The following is a 26,247-nucleotide window of genomic DNA, read 5'->3' as shown; positions in this document are numbered from 1 at the left end:
TGCCTGGCTGAGGGCACCAGCTTTGGTATCTACAGCTGGAAGTGTCTTTAGAATCGTCGTGAAGAGTGGTTCCCATAAACTTTGGCTGTCGCTCAGAGTCTTTGGAGTTTAGGAGGGATTAACAGGAGGCTGTGCCTATCAGATGTAGTGTATCAGGATCCCCAGGGAATCTGAATTTTTAACAAGTTCTCAAATATTTTGAATGTATAGTCAGGTTTGAGAAACACTGCGTGGCCTCATCTCTGTAGATCTGGCTGACTGATCTCACTGCTAACGGACCCTCTCGTGTCCAATAACTCACCTCTCCTTCCCACAGGCTGCTCCCTTGGGTGCCCCACCACCTCTTTTCCCCACTATCTTGCGGCCTTCTCAAATTCCAGGCTGAAGGCACTGCTCGTGAAGCCATGGCTTGTAGTTGGTACTGAGCTTCCCTCCTTCCCACGCCGTATCTACTCTGACCCGTTCAGGACCCCGTCTCCCCTGCAGCCTCCTCCTGGGCTCCACCGGACAGACCTAAGGTTCCGCTCACATCTCCTGCTCTCTGCTCTTCCTCCCTCTGCTCATGGCCTAGTCCTTGGTTGATAGGATCCTCCAGGAGAGGCTATCAGCTTTGATGGTGGTGGTTAAACAGGGCAAGGTGCAGGATGTAGTCTTTCCTGGGATATTCTGATGTTCACTCAAACACTGGACCTCCAGAAGCTTCACAGAGACAATAGACACCAATAACCCGGAAGATACGTGGGTATTTGCCTTTCCCCAGTAAAGAGTTTCCAGGTAAATGGCTGAAGGACCCTTTGGGGAAATCTAGGAGTAAGATGCACATCCCATGGTTGGATATTTTGGAAGAGTCCTTTACTCAAGCTTACTCAGATTTCCCTTTCAAGGGATGCAGGGTCTCTGAACTGATTCAGATCTGGGAACTGGCTGAGAGGTCAGGAATCTCTTTTGTGCTAACTATTGGGTTAGCTCGGAGCTACAAATCAAGTAGGACTGGGGTGGGCTTCCCATTGTCAGCCCCAAGGACCTCATGACCAATCAACCACAACCAAGCTCTGTGTGGCACAGACCACGTAGAGTAGCCCCTAACTTGCATCTGAAGGTGAAGAATCACACTTCTTGAACTCTGACACCCTAGGATCCTCCCGTCCCCACTGAAATCAGAGAATCCTTTTCCACTGTAATGTCTCCAGCCAGCATCCCTGTCTATAGGGAACAGCTACTAAAATGCTTATCAAAGACATAGAAGCTCCACATACCCATGCCCTTCCAAGACTTTAGTGAAGGGAGTCCTTGTTTGGATGGGCAAGTCACACATGATAAATCCGCTCCAGTTTTCCTATCCCCGGAGGTCTATGGCTTCTTTCCACAGTATACCAAGGGATCTCTATACTCCAAATGCATTTAGAATCTGCCTCCTGTGAATCCTGGTTCAAGTCAACAACGGAGCAAACAAGTTTATCCCAGCTGCTCCAGCTGTGATATTTTAACTAGAAGCTTGATTGACTACACTCAGAAAAAAAAAATTCAGACTTACTTAAAATTATACTCTTCGTACTTTACAAAATACTCCAAGAATCCATACCCACGTGTGTTCTCTAGATCTTTGCTGATATAAATTAGCCAGTTTGAAATTATTTTCATGTGTGAATCTTCACCTCCCAGCAATTGGTACCCAGAGTCAGCTAAGGTCTTTCGGTAGCTGTAGATCAAGGGACAATGAGGGGTGGGGCAAATGATGGCCTCTTGCAATGAAAACCCCTCAATCTGGGCTATTCAGCTGTCAGACAGGGAGAAGGGGCTGCCTTGACTGGCAAGGGAGATTCAGTACAATAGGTGATTTGGTATAACTTGAGTTTTCCAAATGCTCTCATACATCCACACTGTAATTCCTGAAGTCCCACCCTTTCTTAACCACAGACCTATTTTCAGCAAGGAGACTGCTGAAAGCTGTAGATTCCACTGACATTAATGTTTGGCAACCCTCGGGATCAGCTTCAGTTTTCAGCTATTTCAGGTTGTGTGACCGGAGGTGAGAGATGATCCCAGTACAGTCAGAGAAAGTCCCGGGTTTCAGTACATACAGAGTGACACTTGAGCTTATGATTAACTTTCTTTTAAACTGCTAGGATCAGCCATCCAGGCCTGAAGCCACTTCTAGTATTCCATGGGAACTCGACTTGATCCCTTGGAAACAGGAGGCAAATATTCACTCAGCTTTTTCTACTATATCATATGGCCTCCTAGATTAGCATCCCCTCAACTACCTAGATTTTCATTATCTTCAGGCCCAATAAGGCCAGGATCAAACCACATTCCCATCTTTTCTCTGAGGATCTTTTGCCTATTACTCATTCCTGGTACAAATCAGGACACTTTGATTAAAGAAGAGGCCATCCCAGGCTAATGGAAACACAGAAGGCAGTCTTGCCAGGATGGCAAGGAGCTCAGAGCACTGAATGGAGGCCAGAAGAGTTTCCCTTATAAAATGCTCATAAAGTGGGCAGGATTTCAGCAGGTCCTGGTAAGGGAGCCATTGCTGTCACCACAATGGATACTGGCTGCAGCCAATGGCCTCATTGTCCTTGCCACACCTCTGCCACCTCCAGAATGAATTCCAAGTTCTCCTACTTCTAGGTGTGATTTATTCTACATTCATAGTCTTATTTATGGGCATATAGTTGGCCAAGCTTAAGGCATTACCAATTGTGCTGGTTAATTTTGTGTCAACTTGTTTAGGCTCTGGTACCCAGATATTTGGTCAAACAGTAATCTAGATGTTGCTATGAAGATATTTTTAGATGTGATTTACATTTACATCAGTAGACTCTGAGTAAAGCAGATGACCCTCCATAATGTGGATGGGCCCCATGCAATCAGTTGAAAGCATTAAGAGAAAAAGACTGAAGTCCCCTGAGAAATAGGGAACTCTGCCTCCAGACGGCCTTCGGACTCAAACTGCAATGTCAACTCTCCCCTGGGTCTCCAGCCTGCTGACTTGCAAGATTAAGACTTGCCAGAGCCCTTGGGCTTCCCTGGTGGCGCAGTGGTTGAGAATCTGCCTGCCAATGCAGGGGACACGGGTTCGAGCCCTGGTCTGGGAGGATCCCACGTGCCGTGGAGCGACTGGGCCTGTGAGCCACAATTACTGAGCCTGCGCGTCTGGAGCCTGTGCTCCGCAACGGGAGAGGCCGCGACAGTGAGAGGCCCGCGCACCGTGATGAAGAGTGGCCCCCGCTTGCCACAACTCGAGGAAGCCCTCACACAGTAAACGAAGACCCAACACAGCCATAAATAAAAATAAATAAATTAAAAAAAAAAAAAAAAAGAAAAAAAAAAAAAAAAAAGACTTGCCAGAGCCCTCAATGTCATGTGAGCCGATTCCTTCAAATCAATCTCTCTCAACAAATGTATGGACACCAAGGGGGGAAAGTGGCGGGGCAGGGGTGGTGGGGGGATGGATTGGGAGATTGGGATTGACATATATACACTAATATGTATAAAAGAGATAACTAATAAGAACCTGCCATATAAAAAAATAAATAAAATAAAATTCCAAAAAAAAATATCAATCTCTCTCTCTTTCTCCTGGCATTTTTGTCTTCCTCAGCCACAGACAGGTTCCTGTCTTCCTCCAAGACTGAGACAATTGTGAATTCCCCAAAAAAGGAGTTAAGAGGATTCACATGCTGGGCAAAAAAAGAAAAAAGAAAAGAGAATAAACATTCACTACAGGACCTATGAGAACTGACTCCTCCTTGAAGAAATCAGGTTCATCTAGAGCTGCAGGTGTCAGGGGAGGGGTTCTGGTGAAGACTTGCCCTGCTTCTTCTTCCCTTTGCAGGCTGAATCAATGTGGTGGAAAAAGCTGGAGGTAGAACACTGTGTTCAGTGAGTAAAAGCAAGTTTGGGCAGGGGGCACCTGGATTTGAACCAGGGACCTCTTGATCTGCAGTCAAATGCTCTACCCCTGAGCTATACCTCCACCTACTCACCTATATTTAATAAGCACTCTAAACCTGCAGAGCCACACCCTGGGTGTCACGTTTTGAGGTGTGTACTTGCTAGTGCTCTGCCATCCTACACCCCTGCAAATGGATGCTCTTCTCACTGTGCCCACCCCCTTCTCCTGGCTGAAGGCACTGGCGTTGAACTCACTGAGGTTTGCAGCTGCAACATCCTTCAAACCCACCTAGAAGAACAGGACTCAAAGCATTGGCTACTCAACAGATTCTTTGAAGTTACAGTGGAAAGGGCAAGGCTGGGCAAAGGTAAATGCTCTTGGGCCCCTCCTGAGAATCCCTAAACCAGACTCTCTGGGAAGGGGACATGGGGACACTGTGTGCCTCTAACAGCTCCTGATGATTCTGACTCACAGATAGTTTTGGAGCTATTGATTTAATCTTCATGGTACAAATCTGACAAAAATGACAGTAGTAATTAAAATCATGCCCAAACAAAACACAACAGATTAATGACCAAGTCACAACTAGAATCCACGGGTATGCTTAAGGGCCTCTTTGCACTAAACATATTGGGCAGGAGAAGAACCGCCTCCTTTATCTCTCCTCTTCTTCCTCTTCCCTCTCCATTTGCTGCATCCTTCCAGTGTCAGATGGAAAAAGTAACCTAAAGAGAGGATGCAATGCAAGGAAAAGTGATGAAGTGGGAATGAGAGAGATTTATGGTCCCTAGAGCATAGACAAAGGACAGAGTGAATGCAAACAGGTGGTCAGAACAAGAGGGAGGGCCAACAGGTGACACACAGACTTGAGCCAGAGAATACGTGATGTACAGTCAAATGTTCTGCCTTGAACTACATCCCCTTATCTGTTTAGACTTTCCTGATTTCCTGTGTTGTCCCACCTGAGGATCCAATGTGCATTGTAATTTCTCCTCATTTCTAGTGAACTAGTGAGAACAGACTGACTAACCTCATTTAGACAGATCCTATCTGGCTTTGAACTTGCTGTGTCCTTCCCCAAAGACCTATCACATGACTTCTAGGAATCTTCCCTGCCCAGAACCCTGCAGCCTCCTTCTCAACACCTGTGTGAGGCACCAACCCAGAGAATCATTGTTTAGAGCTGGAATCTTCCCCCTTTCCTTCCCTCCTACGTGGTTTTATCTGTGCTAACCCACTCCCTGTACTCTCTCTCAATCTCACTCTCAACCTCTGCACATTGGTGTACTTTGGGCTTTGTCTTGTATTTCTTATTCTCTGTGCTTCTCCCCTTCTCATTTTCTACTCCTTGGCTTTGAAAGGGAGATGCTTTGCCAGAGAGATCACAGCATCCTGCTGGTCCCAAACCATCAGCTCAGCGCAGTTGGGTGGGCTGGGACCAGGCACAGAGACTGGCTATTTGAGCTCCCAAACTCAGGTCTCCCGTATGCCCTGAACCAGGGATCTCTTCCTCTGTGGACTTTTCGCCTAGATCCCAAGGATTCAGAGAAAGAACAATCATCCAAAGGGTCATAGCACATGGAGGCAAAGAACTGTAGGAATGATGTCAGGGAGGCTGGAGCCCAAAACTCATTGTGATTTGCAAAGAATGATCAGGGCAAAGAAAGGATGTTTTCTTCTTTTTCTTCTTGGAGCAATAATCTAATTATTTTGATTAGACAGGAAATACACTTCCAATACAGAGAATACAATTTCTTTGAATCTCTCTAATGTGCCTTATAGAATTTAAGAATATAATATGTTAAATGTTAAAAGGTTAACAAGTTAGAAAACAAGTAAGCATCAAGAAAAAAATTTCCTGTAATGTCATCAGTTTAACAAATGTTAATATTTTGATGCTTACTCATCAAGAATTATAGTTTAGAATCAAATTTCTCCCTAGGAGAAAATTAAGCTAATCACTATCCTCTTGGTGGTCCACTATCAGGCTTTCTCTCACATTGGTCTTCTGTGCTCACTTAGAAACACTCCTATTCCTTTCCTGAAAATAAAAAAGAGAATTGGTATGGGGTGTAAGATAGACTCAAAGACGTATTGTACAACACAGGGAATATAGCCAATATTTTGTAATAACTGAAATGCAAAGTAACCTTTAAAAATTGTATAAAAATTTTTAATAAAATATTAAAAATACATAAAAGAACTAGAAGAAAAAAAAAGAGAGCTGGAGTTAAAGAGTTCAGTTTTATCATCAGGCCTTTCTAATTGTTGATGTCCTGTTTCTATCAAAAAATAAGTCTTAAAACTACATTCGTGGAATTTTCTTCAAGGTAGGATGAAGGAGTTCTGGCATGCCTGGACTCCTGCCCAGAAGAACCAGGAAAGTCAGTTAAGCAATAAAATTTACATCTTAAAGACACCAGAGCATTGACACTGATGATCTGCAGCCACTGTTTCCCTAGGAAATTGCCAATCCTGCGCCCTGATAGAGTATGAGCTTGCAGTGTTTGCTCCAGCACAGAGGTGCCAGGAAACAGAAAAATCGAAAGAGCTTTTGGCAATTGTGCAGTGATGGAGTGAAAAAAAAATGGAGAGTTTGGACTTCTTAAACATGTAACCTGTTTCCCTCCCTCAAGATAATTGATGCATTGTGAAGCTCCATGAATCAAGAGGCTAGAAATCTAAGCCCAAATCCTCTAAAAAGAAAAGTGGATATTCCTGTATTTCAGGGCTGAAGAGGCAAAGACCTGCCAGGGGTGCAGTTGAAAACCTGGGAGGGCCACACTCTAGAACTGGGATAAGACACAGGTAAAAGGAGTATTACCCAAACTGCATTTTGTTTTTCTTAGCAGGAAAGACTGCTCATTTCCTTATTGGTTTAAGATAATCAGCTCTAAACTATATCTTTATTTCAGAAAAAGAGTGAACTCTGTCTAGTGAGATACAATTTCATCTGGAGTCTTCATTCTTTTAATGCACAATGTCTGGCATTCAATAAAAATTACTAGATATACAAGGAGACAGAGCCATACAAACAAAAACCAAGAGAAAAACAGACAATATAAGCAAGTGATCTAGATGTTGGATTATAATAGAATTTAAAATAACTTTAATGATATATTCAAGAAAACAGGAAAATGGAGAAAATGGATAAAGTATGGAGAATTTCACTACTTATAATTTATAAGAAAAAATAAAAAAGAAATTACAAAACTAAAAAGTATAACATTTAACATTAAGAATTTAATGCATGTGTTTAACAGACACTTGGGCACAGTAGATCACAGGATTAGTAAACAGGAAAACAAACCAATAGAAAAATACTTAAATTGAAGTCAAAAAAGGGGAAGAATGGACCCCCTGAAAAAGGAGACAAATGGAACAGTTAAAAGCTCTAACTCACATATTTTTGAAATCCCAAAAGGAAATAAGAAAGAAAATGAGGCAGAATCAAGATTTAAAGGAATAATTGCTGAGTGCTTTCCAAAACTGATGAAAAAAATCCACCCACTTATTTAAGGAACTCTGTGAGCCAAAAGGAAGATAAATACAAAGAAAACTACATTTAGATACATCATCAAAAAACTGATTTTGAAAAAGAGAGAGAGAAATCTAAAAAACAGCGTGTGAAATAAATGCGAATTTTATGATTTACAGCTAACTTCTCAATAGAAACTATGGTATCCAGGAGACAATGGAATAAGATTTTTACAGTGCTGAAAGAAAATAACAGCCCAACTAGAATTCTATACAACAATAATTACTTTAAGAACAAATTTATTAAACTCCAATTAAAGGGAATTCCCTGGCGATCCAGTGGTTAAGACCTCGTGCTCCCACTGCAGGGGGCACAGGTTCGATCTCTGACCGGGGAACCAAGATCCCGCATGTGGCACGGTGCAGCCAAAAATAAAAAAACCAAAAAAACAAAGAAACTCCAATTAAAACATAAGATTTTAGACTTGAGAAAATAAAACCCACCATAAGCTACTTACATGAACATCACCTTAAATACAGGGGCGCAGAAAAGTGGAAAGTGAAAGTATAAATAAAGATACATTATGCGATACTAAACAAAAAGGCTAGTGTAGATATTAATATGATGCAAAATAGACTTTAAGTCAATAAGAATTTCTACAGATAAAAGGAATATTTTAAAATGATAAAGTGGGACTACCCTGGTGGTCCAGTGGTTAAGACTCCTTGTTTCCACTGCAGGGGGCATGGGTTCGATCCCTGGTCAGGGAAGTTTTGCATGCTGTGTGGTGTGGCCAAAAAGAAAAAATATAATAAATAAGATGCTAAGGAAGTCATTTTTTGTTCACTGTTCAGAAGATTCATTCCTGAATCTCTCCTGAGACAAAGGACAGGAGAGGTTGGCCTTTTTAGCATTTCAAGTCCTTCAAGGGAGCAATTAAAGGAGCTATTCTGGCACCTTTGAAGGCCTATTCTCAAGATGCAGGTGTGATTTCTCAGCACAGTATTGCCTGAGAAAACAACCCATAGCAGGAGGAGGAAGAGGAGGAAATGGCAGGTTCTCAGGGACTGTTGACATTCAGACATGTGACCTTAAAATTCTTTCAGGAACATGAGGATGTCTCGACCTCACTCAATGGCGATTGTACAGGGATGTGATGTTAGAGAACTGTAGGAACCTGGTCTCCTTGGTTCTCATTGTCTCTAAGCCAGAACTGGTCAGCTTTTTGGAGCAAAAGAAGGGTCCCTGGGATGTGAAGAGAAAGGAGACAGCAGCCATACACCCAGCTCTGTGTTCTCGTGACACCCAGGGTTTGTTGCCAAAAAAGCCAGGCATAGAAGATTTGTTCAAAAAAGTGCTACTGGGAAAGTATCGAAGCTGTGGCCTTGGGAATTTATACTTAATGAAAGACTGGGACTGTGAAGGGTAGAAAGGATGTTATTATGGACATAACCAACTTGTCACAATAATGAAAATCCATAATAAAAACATTACCGCCAAAAGAAATCAAGTATATAAAGCAAATTGAGAAAAGCCCCACTTTGTCAGTAACTTTTGCAGAAAATATGTTTTTGCAAGCAAAAACCCACCTCATTTTTAAAAAACCCACATCATTTTTTACATATTATCTGAAAGGATATTTGGAAAAATCTGGAAAGTCATCTGGTCTATGCTGCAAATAATCATTCAAACCATTTCGAATATAGGATTGGATTAAACCTTCATTCAAACATGTTTGAAAATCAGAGATTTTATTTATTTATTTTTATTTTTAAAATTTATTTTATTCAAGTATATTTGATATACAATGTTGTGTTAATTTTCACTGTACAGCGAAGTGACTCAGTTATACATATATTCTTTTCCATTACGGTTTATCACAGGATCTTGAATATAGTTCCCTGTGCTATACAGTCGTTCATCCATTCTCTATATAATAGTTTGCGTCTACTCATCCCAAACTCCCAATCCACCCCCCTACCCCATCCCCCTTGGCAACTGCAAGTCTGTTCTGCGTCTGTGAATCTGTTTCTGTTTCATAGATAAGTTCATTTGTGTCGTATTTTAGATTCCACATATAAGTGACATGATATGGTATTTGTTTTTCTCTGACTTAGTATGATAATCTCTAGGTCCATCCATGTTGCTGCAAATGGCATTATTTCATTCCTTTTCTAAGGCTGAGTAGTATTCCATTGTATATAGATAGGTACCACATCTTCTTTATCCATTCACCTGTTGATGGACATTAGGTTGCGTCCATGTTTTGGCTATTTTAAGTAGTGCTGCAATGAACACTGGGGTGCATGTATCTTTTCGAATTACAGTTTTCTCTGGATATATGCCCAGGAGTGTGATTGCTGGATCATGTGGCGACTCTATTTTGAGTTTTTTGAGGAACCTCCATACTGTTCTCCATAGTGGCTGCACCAATTTACCTTCCCAGCAACAGTGTAAGTAGGAGGGTTCCTGTTTCTCCACAGTCTCTCCAGCATTTGTTGTTTGTGGACTTCGTAATGATGGCCATTCTGACCGGTGTGAGGTGGTACCTCATTGTAGTTTTGATTTGCATTTCTCTAATAATTAGCGATGTTGAGCATCTTTTCCTGTACTTGTTGGCCATCTGTATGTCTTCTTTGGAGAAATGGCTAGTTAGATCTTCTGCCCATTTTTCAATTGGGTTGTTTGGTTTTTTGTTACTGAGTTGTATGAGCTGTTTGTATATTTTGGAAATTAAGCTCTTGTTGGTTGCATCATTTGCAAATATTTTCTCCCACTCCATAGGTTATTTTTTCATTTTGTTTATGGTTTCCTTTGCTATACAAAAGCTTTTAAGTTTAGTTAGGTCCCATTTGTTTATTTTTTGCTTTTATTTCTATTGCCTTGGGAGACTGACCTAAGAAAACATTGGTATGATTTATGTCAGAGAATGTTTTGCCTATGTTCTCGTCTAAGAGTTTTATGTTGTCACAATTGGACATATGAGGGAATAGACAAATTGGGAGTTCAGTAGTTTCCTATTCTTTACCTTTTGCTTCTGCCAAATATCCCTTTGAACTCAGTACCAAGGCTGTTTCTCTTATTACAAAGCTCAGTTTATTGTTGGATAAGAAATAGAAAGCCCAGGGACTTCCCTGGCTGTCCAGTGGTTAGGACTCCACACTTCCACTGTAAGGGGTGTGGGTTCGATCCCCGGTTGTGCATATCCCACATGCCTGTGCAGTGTGCCCCCCAATTTTTTTTTAATTTAAAAGAATAAATAAAAGATAAAAATAAAAACTGAGGCTCATGCCTGTGCTGCGCAGCCAAAAAACTTAAAAAAATTAAGATACAGAAAAGCTAGGCCATCACAGACATTCAAATGAGATGTCAAAGTTGTGTGTGTGTGTGCGTGTGTGCGTGCACGTGCGTGCATGCATGAGTTAAATACTTTTTAAAAAGCTTTGGGGATTATCTACAAATATGAAAACATATGTACATATATGTAGAACTTGGCAACTAGTAACCACTAGTTCTACACAACTATGCAGGGAGACCCTTAGTGTCTAAGTATTTTATCATCCTTGGCACCATTTCCTGAGTAACAGGAAACACTCCCAATAAAAGCTAAGGTGAGGGCAAGATGTAGCAACTAGTCTCTCAAGTTTGAGGAGGTGTCCTGACAGTCTCTGACACTTTGCTGGAGTGGCTGTCACTGAAGTGGCCATTGATAGGAGAAACGGGGTAAACTGTGAACCCAACTAGTATTGTAATTCGGCGATTTTGCCTTCGTTTTTCAGCAGTCTCAGTCACTCAGCAGCACGAGCTGAGGTTTTTTTTTTTCGGGCTGCATTGGGTCTTTGTTGCTGAGCACGGGCTTTCTCTAGTTGTGGCGAGCGGGGGCTACTCTTTGTTGCGGTGCACAGGCTTCTCATTGCAGAGGTCTCTCTTGTTGCGGAGCATGGGCTCTAGGCACGCGGGCTTCAGTAGTTGCAGCGCATGGGCTTAGTTGCTCTGCGGCATGCGGGTTCTTCCCGGATCTGGGCTCAAACCCGTGTTCCCTGCATTGGCAGGCAGATTCTTAACCACTACACCACCAGGGAAGTCCCACAAGCTGAGTTTTCTAGTGCAGTCTTTGGGAAGTCTGTCCATTTCCCTCTCAGTCAGGAGAAGAGGATGTAGACATTTGAGCTTTCCATTGTATGTCTTTGAGCTTCCCAAAGCCATCAGACTCGGCCCTTCCTACTGTTCTAGAACAACAGTTGGTCTCTGAAAGTTTTGTCCAAGAAGACAAAATCTTTAACTATGACCACAGACACTGACCAATCAGAATGGACGCCAGTCATAAACAGCCATTAAATGCCTACCAGATGAATAACCAGCCTCGAATCCAGATGGCCAATTGCATCTATGTGATCAATTAATCAGCTATTTTACCACTGAGAGTCTTGGGCTCCCAGATTCTCAGCCCTGAAGAATCAACTGGATTTCCACTTTCTTCGGTCCCAAGTAGGACAGAAAACCAATCCTACATCTGCCCCATTTTCTTTAAGGTTTTTTTGCCTGCAACTCACTCCAATTATTGTATCAGCCTAAGCACATTGTCACAGAAATAGAAACTGGCAGGACAAGCATTGTCTGGTGTTGGGGAGCTCACATCACTGAAGGAAGGTTGGAGATGAGGGTTCATGAAGCAGGGATGGTCCAAGGGAACCCAGCCAGTCTGTTGGGCAAGTCACACTGGTTAGGGCGCTGCTGGGTGATGCCTGACCTCTGCCAACCCTGGGATTTGTGTCACTCAGTCTACAAGTAAATATAATGTGAGTCAGAAGTGCCAGGGGGACAGAGGGAGAAAATAGACTTTAACTTTGGCATCTGCAGCTGTAAGCAGAGCCATTTCTTCCACCAGGGCTCACACAATCAAGAATCCTCAAAACATGGAAAAAGGGTTGAAAGTTTGGGGTAAAAAGAAAAAGAAAGCAATGCATCTGAATTGAAATGAGGGACCTCTGAATCATCAATCAAATGCTTTACTCAGAAACAACCAGTGGTGTCTATAAGCTTGTTTCAATTCTGAACATCAGTGCAGGGAGCTGAGTTACTACTTATGGGCTGTCACCACACCTGGCAGTATTGTGCCACTACAACCTGTTACCACTCTACCATGCCCGTGCTGTCCTCACCTTTCCCACATTCTCCCACCTCTGCACACCTGGCTATGGTCTAGGCCTACAGCCCTGCATCCTACCTTCCCTCAGTCCTGGGCTGAAGGTACTAGCTTGAAAATCATTGATGTTTGCCACCAGATGTTGTTTAGAATTATACAGTGTTGTAAGTTCCAAAATAATTTTCCAGCCATTTAGAATCACTGGATTTTAGGATCAAGGTTAGCAGGGGAGTGTGCTTCCCCAAAACAAAGTTCACATGCCCCTCATCAGTTCTGCTAAGTCAGAATTTCTGGGGCTAATCTATATTTTTTAAATTTTTAAAAATTTTATCTTTTTATTGAAGCATAATTGATGTACAACATTGGATAAGTTACAGGTGTACAATGTAGTGATTCACAATTTTTAAAGGTTATATTCCATTTATAGTTATTATAAAATATTGGCTATATTCCTTGTGTTGTACAATATATCCTTGTAGCTTACCTTATAACCTAATAGTTTGTACCTCTTAATCCCCTACTCCTATATTGCCCCTTCTCCCTGCTAATCTCTATTTTTAATAAGGTTCCCTAAGTAATTCCGGTGCAGTCAAGGTGGGTAACTTCTCATTCAGTGTGTCCTCCATGACGTAAACTTTAAAGAAGAGGAACTCATTAAGAACTGAAATACACGCAGATCATTGAAGCCAGAACCATGATCTGTGCCAGAGAATGCAAGCGACCTGAGAAAGCTGACAATGACCACAGAAGAGTGGTGACGACGGTGACTCACAGTAAGAAAAATGTTAAATAGGAAGGGTCATTTATCTGTATCTGGCAATAAAAGAAGCCACCCACAGGGCACACCCAGTTTTGAACCCAGGCCCTCTGTACTCTGCAGTCAAACTCTCTCTCCCTGTGCTATAGCCCCATGCCTGACTGAAGGTCCTCCTTGGCTTATTTCACCTGTGTGCAGTGTGCTGTAACCTGTTCACTCCCAGTCAGCCTGTGGAAACTGGCAGACCCACCACAAACTGACTAGAGACTGACTTCTGGCCGTGAGTTCATCTTTCCATTCCCCGGAGACCCCTCACTTGGCTAATAGGCACTTTTCTACCCTGTAGCCACAAACTGAATTCCTTCAAAAACTGAAGTCTCATCCTCTCCCCTCACTCAGATCCTGGTGAGCAGTGCAGGGGGGGGAGGGGAAAAGACTGTAAGAATCATAGCTGTATTAGTCAGGTATTCCCACAGTAATGCTTCAGAACAAATCATCCCAAGATTCTGATTCGTGCAACAATAAGCATTTATTTTCATGTTCATAGGGCAGCAGCGTGGATACCAAACAGTGGATCTAGGCTGGGCTTTACCTGGTGGCCCTGCTTCAAGCTGTGGGTCCGTCTGTGCTTCGTTTCTGTCTGTTCATTCTGGAGTCCCAGTTGGAGGAGTAGCAGCTAGCAGGGGAAGTTTTTTTTCAGGGCAATGGCAGAAACGCAAAAAGGCAAGCCCAACAATGCAAGCAGGTTGCAAGCCTCTGCTTGTATCACGTGAGCTAACATCCCATCAGTCAAAGCCAGTCACAGGACCAAGCCATAAATCAAAGGCAGGGAAATATATCCCACTTCTAATGGGAGGATCTGAAAAGTCTTGTGGCAAAGGGCACAGATAGAATAAGTGAAGAACTGGGGCTAACTGTTTAATCTACCATGGTCTGCCCTCTCGGTCATAATTATTTACATCTCTCCCACGTGCAAAATATACTCAGCTTTATCCCAAGTCCCCAGAGCCTCAGGAAATCAGACACAGTCCAGGATCTACATAAGATCCAGGTGAGATCTACATAAGATCTCTTGATCTGGAAACATATGAACTTAAAAGATAAGTTATCCACCCCTCACATATGCCAAATGCAGTGACAGTACAGGAATAGACTTATCGCAATAAACATTTACAGTCAAAGACTGAACAAAATAGGAAGCACACAAAGTCACAGAAACTGGGTAAGCAAAAGAAACGGCCACGCTCCCTTCTGCATTTGGGTATAGCCAGAGCCTCCGCCTAGATACCGCTTTCAGGATTCGCCAGTCTTATTCACAACAATGTTGCATAACAAGCCACCCCCAACCAGTAACACACAATGATAAGCATTTATTGTCACGCCCATGGGTTTGCAGGTTGAATTTGAATCAGCTGGTCTAGGCTGGGCTTGGCCGGGTGGGTGGGCTTCAAGCTGTGGGTCTAGCTGGCCTTGGCTCCTCTCAGCGAACTGGGCTCAGGGCTGGGCCTTGTGTGTTCATGTTGGGGCCCAGGCCGAAGGAGAGAACCTTACAGGGCAAGCGCATCTCAGGGTAAGGGTGGAAGTCCCAGAGGGCAAACCCAACCTTGCAAGTAGATCTCAAGGCCCTGCTTGTATCATACCTACCAACATCCTGTTGGCCAAAACACGTCACGTGGCGTGCCAGTTATCAATTTATTGACTGGCAGCTCCAAATTCACCCTTCTGTACCTGCTGTGGGATAACGGACTGGATTCTTTAAGCATTTCTCCTTTAAGCGAGCACAATGTCAACAGTTGTCAGTAGAGGGCGCAGGAGGGACACTGCAGGAGAAAGGGGTCTTCTCTCTCTGGCTCCTGCTGCAGGTTGGGCGGTGGTGCAGGTGTGTAAGGACACCTGGTGTGCTCTGCCCCAGGCACACGCCCAGAGAATGAAATCCCTTGGTGACCTCGCTGGGCTGGTGACCACCTCCACACCCCACCCCCAACCCCACTCCCAGGCCCCCTACCCCCTCTGTGTACCTGCCTGCCTCTGCCCAGAGGTCTGGTTCCTACATCCTCCATGCGCAGACACTGCACGCTCCAGGACTCACACTTCCACGTGGCTTACCTGTGTCCCCAAAGGCTGCTTCCTCCTTGCCTGGCAACCGTGAACGGGTCTGGCTGGGGCAACCTGGTGAGTGGGCCGCGACCCCACCTTCCTCCATGAGGTCTGGATCCTAGCTTTGGGGAGGGGCTCCCCTTCCAAATTTGCCCTTGCTTGCACCCCTCACCTCAAGGGTACCTTTAGAGTTTTCTTTGCACCTTAAGAGTTATCCTATTTTCATAGCACAATGATTCTTTATAACAAACTTCCCTTGTTTAAATTACTGTGTAGTTTCTGTCTCCTGACTGGCCTAGACTGAGACATTCTGCCGAGCCCAGAGCAAAGGGATGCAGAGCCCACCGGCTTCTGGAGGAGAAACAGAAAAGTCACAAATCAGAAGGCACAGAAACAGAGAGAGGTGAATTACAGCCCATAGGTCAACCTACCACACTTCACTGTGACAGAGCAGAGAAGACATGTGAAAAAACAACACAGTCTGGGGAAAAGTGGTGGCGAGGGCCACGGAAGACATGTTTAAGTAGGATGTGGTAGCAGCGAAGCCATTTACCTGTATTTGACAATAAAGCAAGGCACTAGAAAGCACCCGGACTTGAACCGCTGACCTCTTGGTTTAGAGACAAAGGCTCTACTCCTGAGCCATACCATGTTCATTTGCAATGGCTCCTCCTTACCTTATTTCTCGTGTTACCACACCCAAGCATTCCGTAGTTACCGTAAATTTGATTCATTCCACGTCCACCTCTGAAACGGACACACTCACCACAAACTGACTGGAGACCATTCTCGGGCCACGAGTTCACCTTTCCAGCCCCCAGAGGCCCCTCCTTGTCTAATAAGAGCATTTCCACTCTAGCTGCAAGCAGAACTGCAGGCCGCGAGTAGGGAGGCAACAGCCTTGAGAACTAGGGCTTCCAGGGCTGGGACCCCCGCCCCCCCCATCCTTCCTTCCTTCCCTCCTCCCCCCCGCTCCCCTGCTCTGCGCCATCCTCCCCAGCCCCAGCCTCCTTCTTTCACTGACCCCTCCATCGCGCACTCCGCTCTCCTCCGCTCTCCCGGGTCTGGTCCCCGCCTGAGGCGGTGTCCTACGCGCTGCGCTGAACCCAGGGGAGATAGCGCCCCAGAGGCGGCAGCCCTGAATCCTTCGGGTAGCGCCACCCAGGAAGCTGAGATGAGGCATAAAGGCTATTATTTGGGGGCCCACAACCCCGGGACCAAGGGGCTCTGGTGTGTGGCCAGAGACCTCTCTTTCCCTCTGCCCCAGGGCGGGAGGGCTCAAGCCCTGCGTGTGCCTCTTCCCTCCGCAGACCTCCAGTCACCGAGGTCCACACAGTGGAATATTACTCAGCGATAAAAAGAAATGAGCTATCAGTCCACGAAAAGATGTGGAGGAACATTACATGCATACTACTAAGTGAAAGAGGCCAGTCTGAAAAGGCTACATATTGTATACTTCCGGCTATATAAAGGCCATTCTGGAAAAGGCAAACTGTGAAGACAGCAAACAGATCAGTGGTTGCCAGGGATTTGTTGGGGAGGGAGAGAAGGATGAATACGTATAGCAGGGGGAATTTTTAGGGCAGTGAAACTATTCTGTGTGATATTGCAATTGTGGGTACATGACGTTATGCATTTGCCAAAACCCCACAAAACTCTACAAAACTGTACAACACAAAGCATGAACCTTAATGTAAACCATGGACTTCGGTTAATAATAATGTATCAATATTCATTCACCATTTTTATCAAATGTCACACTAATGTAAAATGTTAATGACGGGGCAACTGGGAGGGGGCAGCTGAGGTGAGGGGTAGAGGGGAACTCGCTATACTTTCTGCTCAATTTTTCTGTAAACCTAAAACTGCTCTAAAAAACAATGTCTATTAATTTTTTTTAAAGGGATAGCAGGTAGGGCTACCTGGATTATGAATCAGAGGCCCCATGATCCATGTTTAAATGATCTACCTATGAGCTGTTATTATCTAAAAAGCATCTTTCCACCCATAATGCTACCTGGATCTGTAACTCAGCCAGCCACCTGGGGATTCGTGGTCTTCCACGAAGCCGGGGGTCTGCCCCATGGCAGATGAACGCCTTTCCCACCAGGTCTCCTTCCCACCCTCTCCCTCCTTGCCCACCTGGCAGCTTCTCAGGCCCCTGCAAAAGGCACCGGCTTTGATAATCATACACGATTAGGCAAAATGCCCTTTAGAATCATCCAGTATCGTCTTCCCCCAAACGTGTCTGTCCGATTGGCTAGTGCTTGCAGGGGAGGAAGAGTAGAGTACGTGTTGTTTTTAAAATAAAGGTATCCAGATCCCTCCTCAGAGTCTCTGGGGCACAGCTGCTAATTCAGTCGGCTCCCTGGACCTTCCTGCCTATTAACTCACTTGAAAAGAGAAATAGTAAATGGGAAAACTGACCTAGCACACACGTTTCTCCTTGGGTCAAGACAAAACCTCTAATTCTGGATGAGGGACACTTCCACCCATTTCCTGAGTCAGAAGATGACCTTTCCTACCTTTTCTCCCCTCTCCTGTCCTGTCTGCTAAGCCCCTCTGGAGGAAAGTAGCCAAATTTAGAGAGCTACCTAACAAGGGGCGGGTGTCGGTACTGAGGAGTTCTACAGTGACCACCTGTGTGGATTCAGGATGGAAAGAAAAGTGACAGGGGGCACCCGGATTTGAACCGGGGACCTCTTGATCTGCAGTCAAATGCTCTACCCCTGAGCTATACCCCCAACACAGATTCCAGGTCCTTAACTTGCATCATTTCAGTATGTCTCAATACCCAGGTATGCTGTACACTGCAATTATCAGCCGTTCTCAGCGAGCCGGTGAGAACCTGCGGAACTGCATCCCTCAGTGACGCTCTCTGGTCACCAACCTCCCCTTCATTTCCCACAGAAGTGCTTACTTCTTGTTGGATGATTCCTCTACAGACTGAATGTCAGCTGTTTGTTTGTTTTCTTTTTTCTTCTGTGTGAAACTAATTATCCCTCATCCATCTGCTTTTTGTCCTGTGGATTTATACATTTTTATTGCTTTATTATAATTAGGAAAATGTTATTTCTAAAAATTGTATAAGTGAAAATATAGACATAAATAAAGTAAAATTAAATAGCTCTGACAGATATGTATTGGGTTGGCCAAAACGTTCGTTCAGGTTTTTCCGTAAGATGTTACAAACGAACGTTTTGGACAACCCAATACTTTAGCAGGGAAAAAACACATTTTTTTCCCCCAAGGAAGTAAAAATCTCAAACCATATCTCCAATCTCCGCAACCTCAAATGTGCTGTTTGCACTGTTAAATGTATAGGTTTTTTAAAAAAAAATTTTATTGGAGTAGACTTGATTTACAATGTGTTAGTTTCAGGTGTATAGCTGTACAGGGTTTTAAAAAACATAAATATTCTGAATTAAACCGAGGATATTCGTAATTACTAAGGATTGTTCAAAATGTGTATTTTCTCATTGTTTCTAAATTATGTACTTTCTTCCCTTACTATTTGTGTTACTTAAAAAATATGTTGTAGCTAAGAATTATAATCCAAAGTATTAAGCACTGATAAACATATCCTTTTATACACATGAACCATGTATTTCAAAATTTTTTAAAAATTTGATGCTTTGGTGAGAAGCGCAATTGAATAATAAAGTTGTCTTTACTGACATTTTATAACATTATAAAATAAATATTTTTTTGGTATGAAGAAAAATAACTTCCAATCTAGAATTCTGAACCCAGGTAAACTAACATTCAAGCAAGAGGACAAAATAAAGACATTTCAGATGTGCAAAACCAAGAGCATTTATTGGAGCAGAACCTCACTCAATTAAGAAGGAGAAAGAAGGGAGATGAACCCGGGGAGAAACAAGAGAATGCAAAGTTGAAGGATGACTCCCCTTGTGGTACCTTCTCTCCTGAGCTAGGGTCTGCTACTTGATATCTTCATTTAGAGATCCTGTAGGCTTCTCAAACCAAACACGGGCGAGAGGGAATTGTTAGTTCTCACCCTTAACCTGCTCCCGGCCCCTCAACTGTGTTGCCCAACTAAGTAAAGGCACGATTCTCCCAGCGACTCTGCCAGACACCTGCCAGACACTGTCAATTCATCCCTTCTGCATCCAAAGCCCACGGCAAGTCATGCCGGCTCTTCGGTAGGATGTATCAGCATCTGAGCCCATCTGGCCGCACACCATCAGGACTTGCGGTCAAGGCCCTACTGTCTGTCCCCCACCAAACCCACTGTCACACTCTCCTGACAGGTCTCCTTTCTCCCCGTCCATCTACTTCCACTGGGCACCAACGTGATCTTTTCAAACGTGAGTCAGATTCTGTGTCCCGCTTGGTTCAGCAGCTCCCTGCTCTGGTCGGAATGAAATCCCAAGTCCATCCTCCTTGGAACCCACAGGAGCTGGCCCTGGCTGCTTCTCCCCCCAACCCCTTCCTTTCTTCTTCCCAGCACTTGCCCCCAGCCATACTGGTCTTTGCTGTTCCGCCAAAGCATCAAAAATGCTCCAGTTTGGAGCCTGGCACCTTTCCCTGGACACAGGCCGGGGCCCCTTCCCATCACTCACGGCTCCGTCCAGAGTCCGCTCAGCAGCAAGGCCTCCTCTGGGCGCTTTGTTTAAATTGCACCCCATCATTTTTCAGCCCTTTGCTCTGTTTTTGTTTTTCTCACGGTCCCTATTATGACCTGCATTACAGCAATATAGATTTTTGTTAATTATTTGTCACCCTCACCGTGATGGAAGCTCCAGGAAGGCGGACCCTTCATCTGTTTTCTTCTGTGTGTCTGGCGCTTAGTGAGCTCTCAAAACTATTTGTTGTATAAATAAACGTTAAACAAAGAAACGGATCAACATGCAGACAAAGAAGTTCACCCTCACCTATAGGGTGGGCAGCATGCAATCCACGGAGGGGCTGAACAGAACACAAAGGCGGAGGAAGGGTGAATCTGCTTTCTGCTTGAGCTGGGACATCACTTTCTCCTGCCTTCAGACCTCAGTGCTCCTGATTCTCCGGCCTTTGGACTCAGACCAGACGTTACACTATTGGCTATCCTGGTTCTCAGGCCTCCAAGCTTGGATGGAACTACACCACCTGCTTTCCTGGACCTCCAGCTTGCAGAAGACAGATGGCGAAACCTCTCAGACTCCATAATCCCTGAGCCAATTCCTCATAATACATCACTTTCTATTTCTATATAGAACTATATGCATCCTAGTGGTTCTGTTTCTATGGAGAACCCTGACTAATACGGTGACCCTATGTCCTAATTTGCTTGGGACAGTCCCAGTTGATGCTTGTGGTCCCAGCATCAACATGAACAGCATCCCTTTTCTCTCGCAATGGTTTCCTGGTTGGATGATAAATAGATGATTCTCCAACACGTGATGAAAGTGGAATTACAAACTAGCGGGCAAAGTGCCAAATTGTTCAACAAATGGTACTGAAATAACTGGTTTTCCATATTAAAAACAACAACAATTACCGCTACTGAAAAACCCTCACCACACAGAAAGGTAGATTCCAGATGAATTAAAGACCTAAATGTGAAAAAAAAGTTTTTTTAATTATTTGAATTAAAAATAGGAGACTTTCAGGAACAGTTCGTGGAACTTTCTGAGATGCTGTTCCCGGGTTATACTCCTCAAATTTGCCTCAAATAAATTTTTCCACTTCTTTCATTAAAAAAGAAAAAAATAATAGGAGACTATCTTTATACTCTCAGGGAAGGGAAGGATTTCTTAACACAAAAGACACATACTGTTTCTTAAAAAAAGATAGATTGATTTGTTTTCATCAAAAGAAAAAGTAAAATGTAATATTTTAAGATGAGTAACAGTTGTTTCTCCATGGAGAGAGGCATGATACCATTTGCAGTCTTTCACCAAATTATCTTTATCTGGCTTAATGACAGCTAGCTTGAACCATAGGTCAGATTTCCAAATCTGGTGATTTCATTTCATATTCTTTATTTCTGTTAAGTCATGATAACTTAAAGGTCATAAGGTATAGTAGCAAGTGTTGGGTGATCCTGGCAGATAATTATGGTTATTCAAATTTCTCACTAAAGACTGCTTTCCGCACTCACTCACATATGAGGTTGACAAGTGCCTGGTCCTTAAACCTGGGAGTTGAGTACGCCAACATGGGAGACAGCAGTGAACGGATTTCTGGTCCACTCTGGCTTTGGGAGGTATTTCCTTAGATGCTTCTGTAGCATTTGGATGTGGTTTTCACATATGCCTAGTAACACACCATTAGTTCCTGTCTCTACCGTGAATGAACAAAATCATCATGCACAGGGAATAAGCTAAACACAACTATTGAATTATTGTTCCACGAGCAGGTCTTCTTAACCAAACAACAAAAAAGCATGGTATTAAAGCCCTGGAGGGATAGATTCTGGATATTAAAAATATTTGTACACCTGAGATATTCCACTTGTGCCTCAAGGCCATAGAAATGGGCCTTCTCAGCATTTTGAAGAAATGTTTTAATCTTCTTTCTCATTTCAAAAACTCACGCAAGCACTCTTAGCAGCCAATATTTGTCAGTGTGGAAATGCAGACTCGTGTATTCACTCCCATTTCTTTGGCCAGGATGGTAAAATGATAGCTCCTGGGGGTAGCCGGCAATCCTCGGTGTTCCTTGTCCTGTAGCTGCATCACTCCAATCTCTGCCTCTGTCTTCACACGGCCCTCTTCCTGTTTGTGTATCTGTCTCTTCTCCTTTTATAAGGACACGAGTCATTGGATTAGGACCCACCCTAATCCACTATAACCTCATTTTAACTAATTACTAATAATATCTGCAAAGGCCCTATTTCTAAATGGGTCACTTTCACAAGTACTGGGGTTAGCATTTCAACATATCTTTTGGGGGGCACAATTCAACCCATACAAAAGGCTTGCCTGCTCCTTAGACATACAGAAGCAGCAGTGAGTTCCTGGAGTCTGAAAGTGGTGTCAAGAGTAAAAGGTACCCACTAGGGGTTGTTGACATGCAAGGGCTTGTAGCTCAGAGGCAAAGCTTTCTGGCTACAGATCAAGAGGTCACTGGTTCAAATTCACATCCACCTTATTTATTCCCTACTGTTCCTCACAAAGATGTCTGAGAAAGTGAACATGAGCTCAGAGGGAGAAAATAAAAATCTGCTCAGATAACACCGATGCACTGCAGTTGTAAAATGTCAAAACAATCCTCTTAGAGAAATGTTCTTCTCTAAAATCAGAGACTATCAGAAACTGCTGCGTGGAATTTTATCAGTAAGAATGAAACTGCCCACTTTTTCCGGAGCTGACATTATTCAGCCGGTATCCCCAGAGCCCAGCACAGTTTCCAGCTCATGGCAAGTGCTCAAAAACATTTGTTTCACACATGTGTGCCCATTTATTCTCCTCAAAGAGCACTGAAATCTCAGCTTCTGCTGAGGGCACCACAGTGCCCAGCACACAGTAGGACCCTAAAAAATGAAAGTTGAATAAAAGCTCCAAGAAACCTCCAAAGTCAAGGACGTCTGCATCTCTAGAGAACTCCAGGCTTCCATGTTCCAACCTGGATACTCTCCTTTGTGGGGCTGCAGATACCCTCTCGTCCTCTGTGTCCTCATCTGTGATATAGGAGTAATAACACGACCCACTGGGGCTGGATTTTTCTGAGACAAACTGGGATATTCAGCTCGAATTGTGCTGCTCTGGATGGAAGAGGTGGGTCTGCTCCTTGACTTGCCTGAACGAGTTTTCCCCATATTGGGGAGGGGGGCAGAAGCTTCTTAAGATTTAATTTCCTAAATGGTAAACTGGGAAGACGACTAACCCAGGACAAAGAAGACCACCCTAGGGGTTCCCGGCAGGCACTGGGAGGAAAGGGAGAGGGTCTCAGGACACCCATCTTTGGTGGAGTGGAGGCACCAGTGCCCGGTAAACACACAGAAGAAGCAACGGTGAACAGGTGCCCTGGGTGTGACTGCGAGTGTGAAAGGGCCTGGTCACAGATGTGTGGATCTAGAGCAGCGGTTCTCAAAGCGTGGCCCCAGACCGGCAGCGTCAGCATTACCTGAGAACTTGCTAATCAGAAACTTTCGGGGGGGAGCCCAGTCATCTTTGTTTTAACAAGCCCTCCAGATGATTTTGACGCACTCTAAAATTAAGAACCACGGGTCTAGAACAGAGTTCAGAGGATGAGCAGTCTGTTCGTGGTCCTTGGTTTTCATCCTGCCTCTTCCCACCAGCTCTGGCTGACCCTGGGGCAAGTGATGGAATTCCTCACCCATCCCCTTCTTGGGTGTTTCAGTACCTAAGTCTTCCTGTAGGTGGCGCAGAAGAAGCCGATGTAGATCTGTGGCAGGTGTTTCTCAAAGTGGGGTCTCCCGACCCTCTATAAGGAGCTTGTTCCTAACCCCAGATCGCATCTGCATGTTTGACAAGTTCCCAAGATGATTCCTAAGCACAGGAAATCTGAGGACTGGCCCAAAGGGTGCAGTCCATGCACGAGATCAAATCTTGGTGTCCCCATTAGCTTTTCCTTGTGGTCCTTGAGCTGCATGGCACTCTGCTCCGCTAAGCCCACATTCTAGTCCTCTTGATGGTCCCGAGTAATTTCTTCAGAGGCTTCCGTTATGTAGTCTTTACATTTTCTGATGGATGGAAGATAGGGACAAGAGGAAGATGAGAGAGTCATTGGTTTAATTACAGGGTCCTGAACCCAAAGTCAGGAGGATGGATTCAGGTCCTGAGCCTATCTGTAAGGATCTGTGTGTGCTTGGGCAGACCAGTAATCCTGAATCTCTGTTTTCAGATCCCATTGTGGAGGGCACAGACTAGCGACCCTGAAGTCTCTTCCTGCTATAAATATCTGTGTCAGTGCTTTTCCAGAAAGAGCAGGGAGGTGGCTACAGGGAGGGGGAGACTGTTGCTTATTTTACATCAAGGAAATAAAATTAAAGTGAGGCCAGCTTGGCAGCTTTCAGCAGGTCCAGCGTGATGAACATCTGTGGCAAAAATTTATAGGAATGTTGGGCATGGCTGCACAGGTATAAGGTAGTACTAAGGCCTGAAGCTACGTCAGGGGGTGTAGCTCAGGGGTAGAGCATTTGACTGCAGATCAAGAGGTCCCTGGTTCAAATCCGGGTGCCCCCTGCTGTCCTTCACTTTTGCTAGTTGGAGCTGGCGTTGAAGGTTCAGCTCCTTTCCCTAATACCGAGCCTTCTCAAATCTGGGAAAAAGTCCAGGATAACTTAAAGTCCTGTCCCCGAGCACTACAACCCCGGAGTGATAAGTTCCTCCAACTCTGACTTTTTAATTTCACTTACCACAGGTCTTGTTCTACATAGGCTTGTTTCTGCATGTTTTCATTGCCCTAAATCAGTGCTGTGCTGGTTAGTGTTTAACAACCAGCTCTTGGGGGGAGGGGAAGCACTGATTTGTAGTGTTTTCCAATTTCATGGTGTAAATAATCTCACCGTATCCAATGTCAAGCCACAAACATAAGATCACTGATCATGGAGTTGGGAAGACATGCTAACAAGTGACTCTCTGGTGCAAGCCAGCTTGAACACGCCACTGTCCCTAATCCATCTTCTCTACAGTGGCATGGGCTCTGTGACCCGCCCCCTCACTCTATCCTCCCGATGCTTACAGACATCAGAGCAGTGGATGTTATGGAATCATCCATTTACTTAAGACATATTTGAGTTCTAATCAATGCCAGACACAGGAAAGACAGAGCTCAGCAAGAACTGTCTGTTGTGAGCAAAGGAATCAAATTAAGAAATGGTCAGGGGCTTCCCTGGTGACGCAGTGGTTAGGAATCCGCCTGCCAATGCAGGGAACACGGGTTCGAGCCCTGGTCTGGGAAGATCCCACATGCTGCGGAGCAACTAAGCCCATGCGCCACAACTACTGAGACTGCACTCTGTAGCCGGCGAGCCACGCGCCTGGAGCCCGTGCTCCACAACAAGAGAGGCCACCGCAATGAGAAGCCCGTGCACCACAACGAAGAGTAGCTGCTCCTGCAACTAGAGAAAGCCCCTGTGCAGCAACGAAGACCCAACGCAGCCATAAACAAATAATAAATAAATGGTCAAATGAACGATAAGGATAGCTAGACAAAAGAAGTATGCTAATCCCTTAAGAGATTTTAAAGTTTAGGGATTCTGAGACTGAGGGTGGCACGTTGGCACGAGCTGGAAGAAGGGACACCTATAAGGAGGAAGCTGACCTCAGCAAGATGATGGGACATAGGCCCAAAGCACAGGTAAGGCACTTACCAAGGGGCACTGTGGCCTTTAGGAATCCTGAGATCAGATGTTGAATTTTAAACTGTTCTTTTCCATTGCGTGAAACCTTGTGATTTCTTCAGATCCTCAAGACAGTGGGCTACACAGACACGGGTCCTGTGTCAGTGATTCCTTGGGTGTGGAGGAGGGGGCTTTGCCCAGGTATGGGGCTGGGCAGGGACTGAGAGTGGTCTCCCGCGGCCTCTCCCTGGAAGCCAGGCCAAGACTGTCAACACTGTATCCCAAAGTTCTGGGAGGTGACCAGCAACAAGGCCAGCGGAGACCCATGGCAGGCTAGAGCGGCTACAGGGAACAACTCTGGGATTGCTGGGCCAGGCATTCCCTTTCCCCAAAGAGTCCAGAGGAAGAGAACTGTCGGGGCGCGGGAGTGGGGAAGGGCTCCCTGGGCGGCAGGCGCCTCCTCCTCGTTGGACCCGGCCTCCCTCTGCTCCTGTAAGCCTCTGTCAAGCAGAGCAGGTTTGCCCCAGAAGCCCACCTTCTCCGAGCTGTCCTAACCGGGGTCCTCCAGACCAGGAATGAGGCTCGTTGGGCTCAGCCGGGGTCCTCTCCCCGG

The 26,247-nt window shown here is 44.7% G+C and overlaps 1 protein-coding gene and 3 non-coding genes across 4 annotated transcripts; 2 read left to right on the top strand and 2 right to left on the bottom strand.

Moving 5' to 3' along the window:
- Nucleotides 1–3,910: 3,910 nt before the first annotated feature.
- Nucleotides 3,911–3,982, bottom strand: TRNAC-GCA (transfer RNA cysteine (anticodon GCA)). The gene has a single exon. It is a non-coding gene; the product is annotated as a tRNA-Cys (tRNA).
- Nucleotides 3,983–8,535: 4,553 nt separating this feature from the next.
- On the top strand, nucleotides 8,536–9,125 carry LOC132372214 (KRAB domain-containing protein 5-like; the record flags this gene model as incomplete). The annotated part of the gene is made up of 2 exons (XM_059934383.1): nucleotides 8,536–8,804; nucleotides 9,038–9,125. Coding segments are annotated over exons 1-2 (357 nt in total), but the record flags the coding sequence as incomplete, so codon positions are not given.
- An 8,926-nt stretch (nucleotides 9,126–18,051) lies between these two features.
- On the bottom strand, nucleotides 18,052–18,123 carry TRNAC-GCA (transfer RNA cysteine (anticodon GCA)). Its single transcript has one exon. It is a non-coding gene; the product is annotated as a tRNA-Cys (tRNA).
- A 6,339-nt stretch (nucleotides 18,124–24,462) lies between these two features.
- Nucleotides 24,463–24,534, top strand: TRNAC-GCA (transfer RNA cysteine (anticodon GCA)). The gene has a single exon. It is a non-coding gene; the product is annotated as a tRNA-Cys (tRNA).
- The last annotated feature ends 1,713 nt before the right edge of the window (nucleotides 24,535–26,247 follow it).

The sequence above is a fragment of the Balaenoptera ricei genome, chromosome 9 (assembly GCF_028023285.1).
Source record: "Balaenoptera ricei isolate mBalRic1 chromosome 9, mBalRic1.hap2, whole genome shotgun sequence".
Lineage (NCBI taxonomy): Eukaryota > Metazoa > Chordata > Mammalia > Artiodactyla > Balaenopteridae > Balaenoptera > Balaenoptera ricei.
Note: the sequence above shows the minus strand (reverse complement) of the source record. Positions and strands in the feature narration are given on the sequence as shown.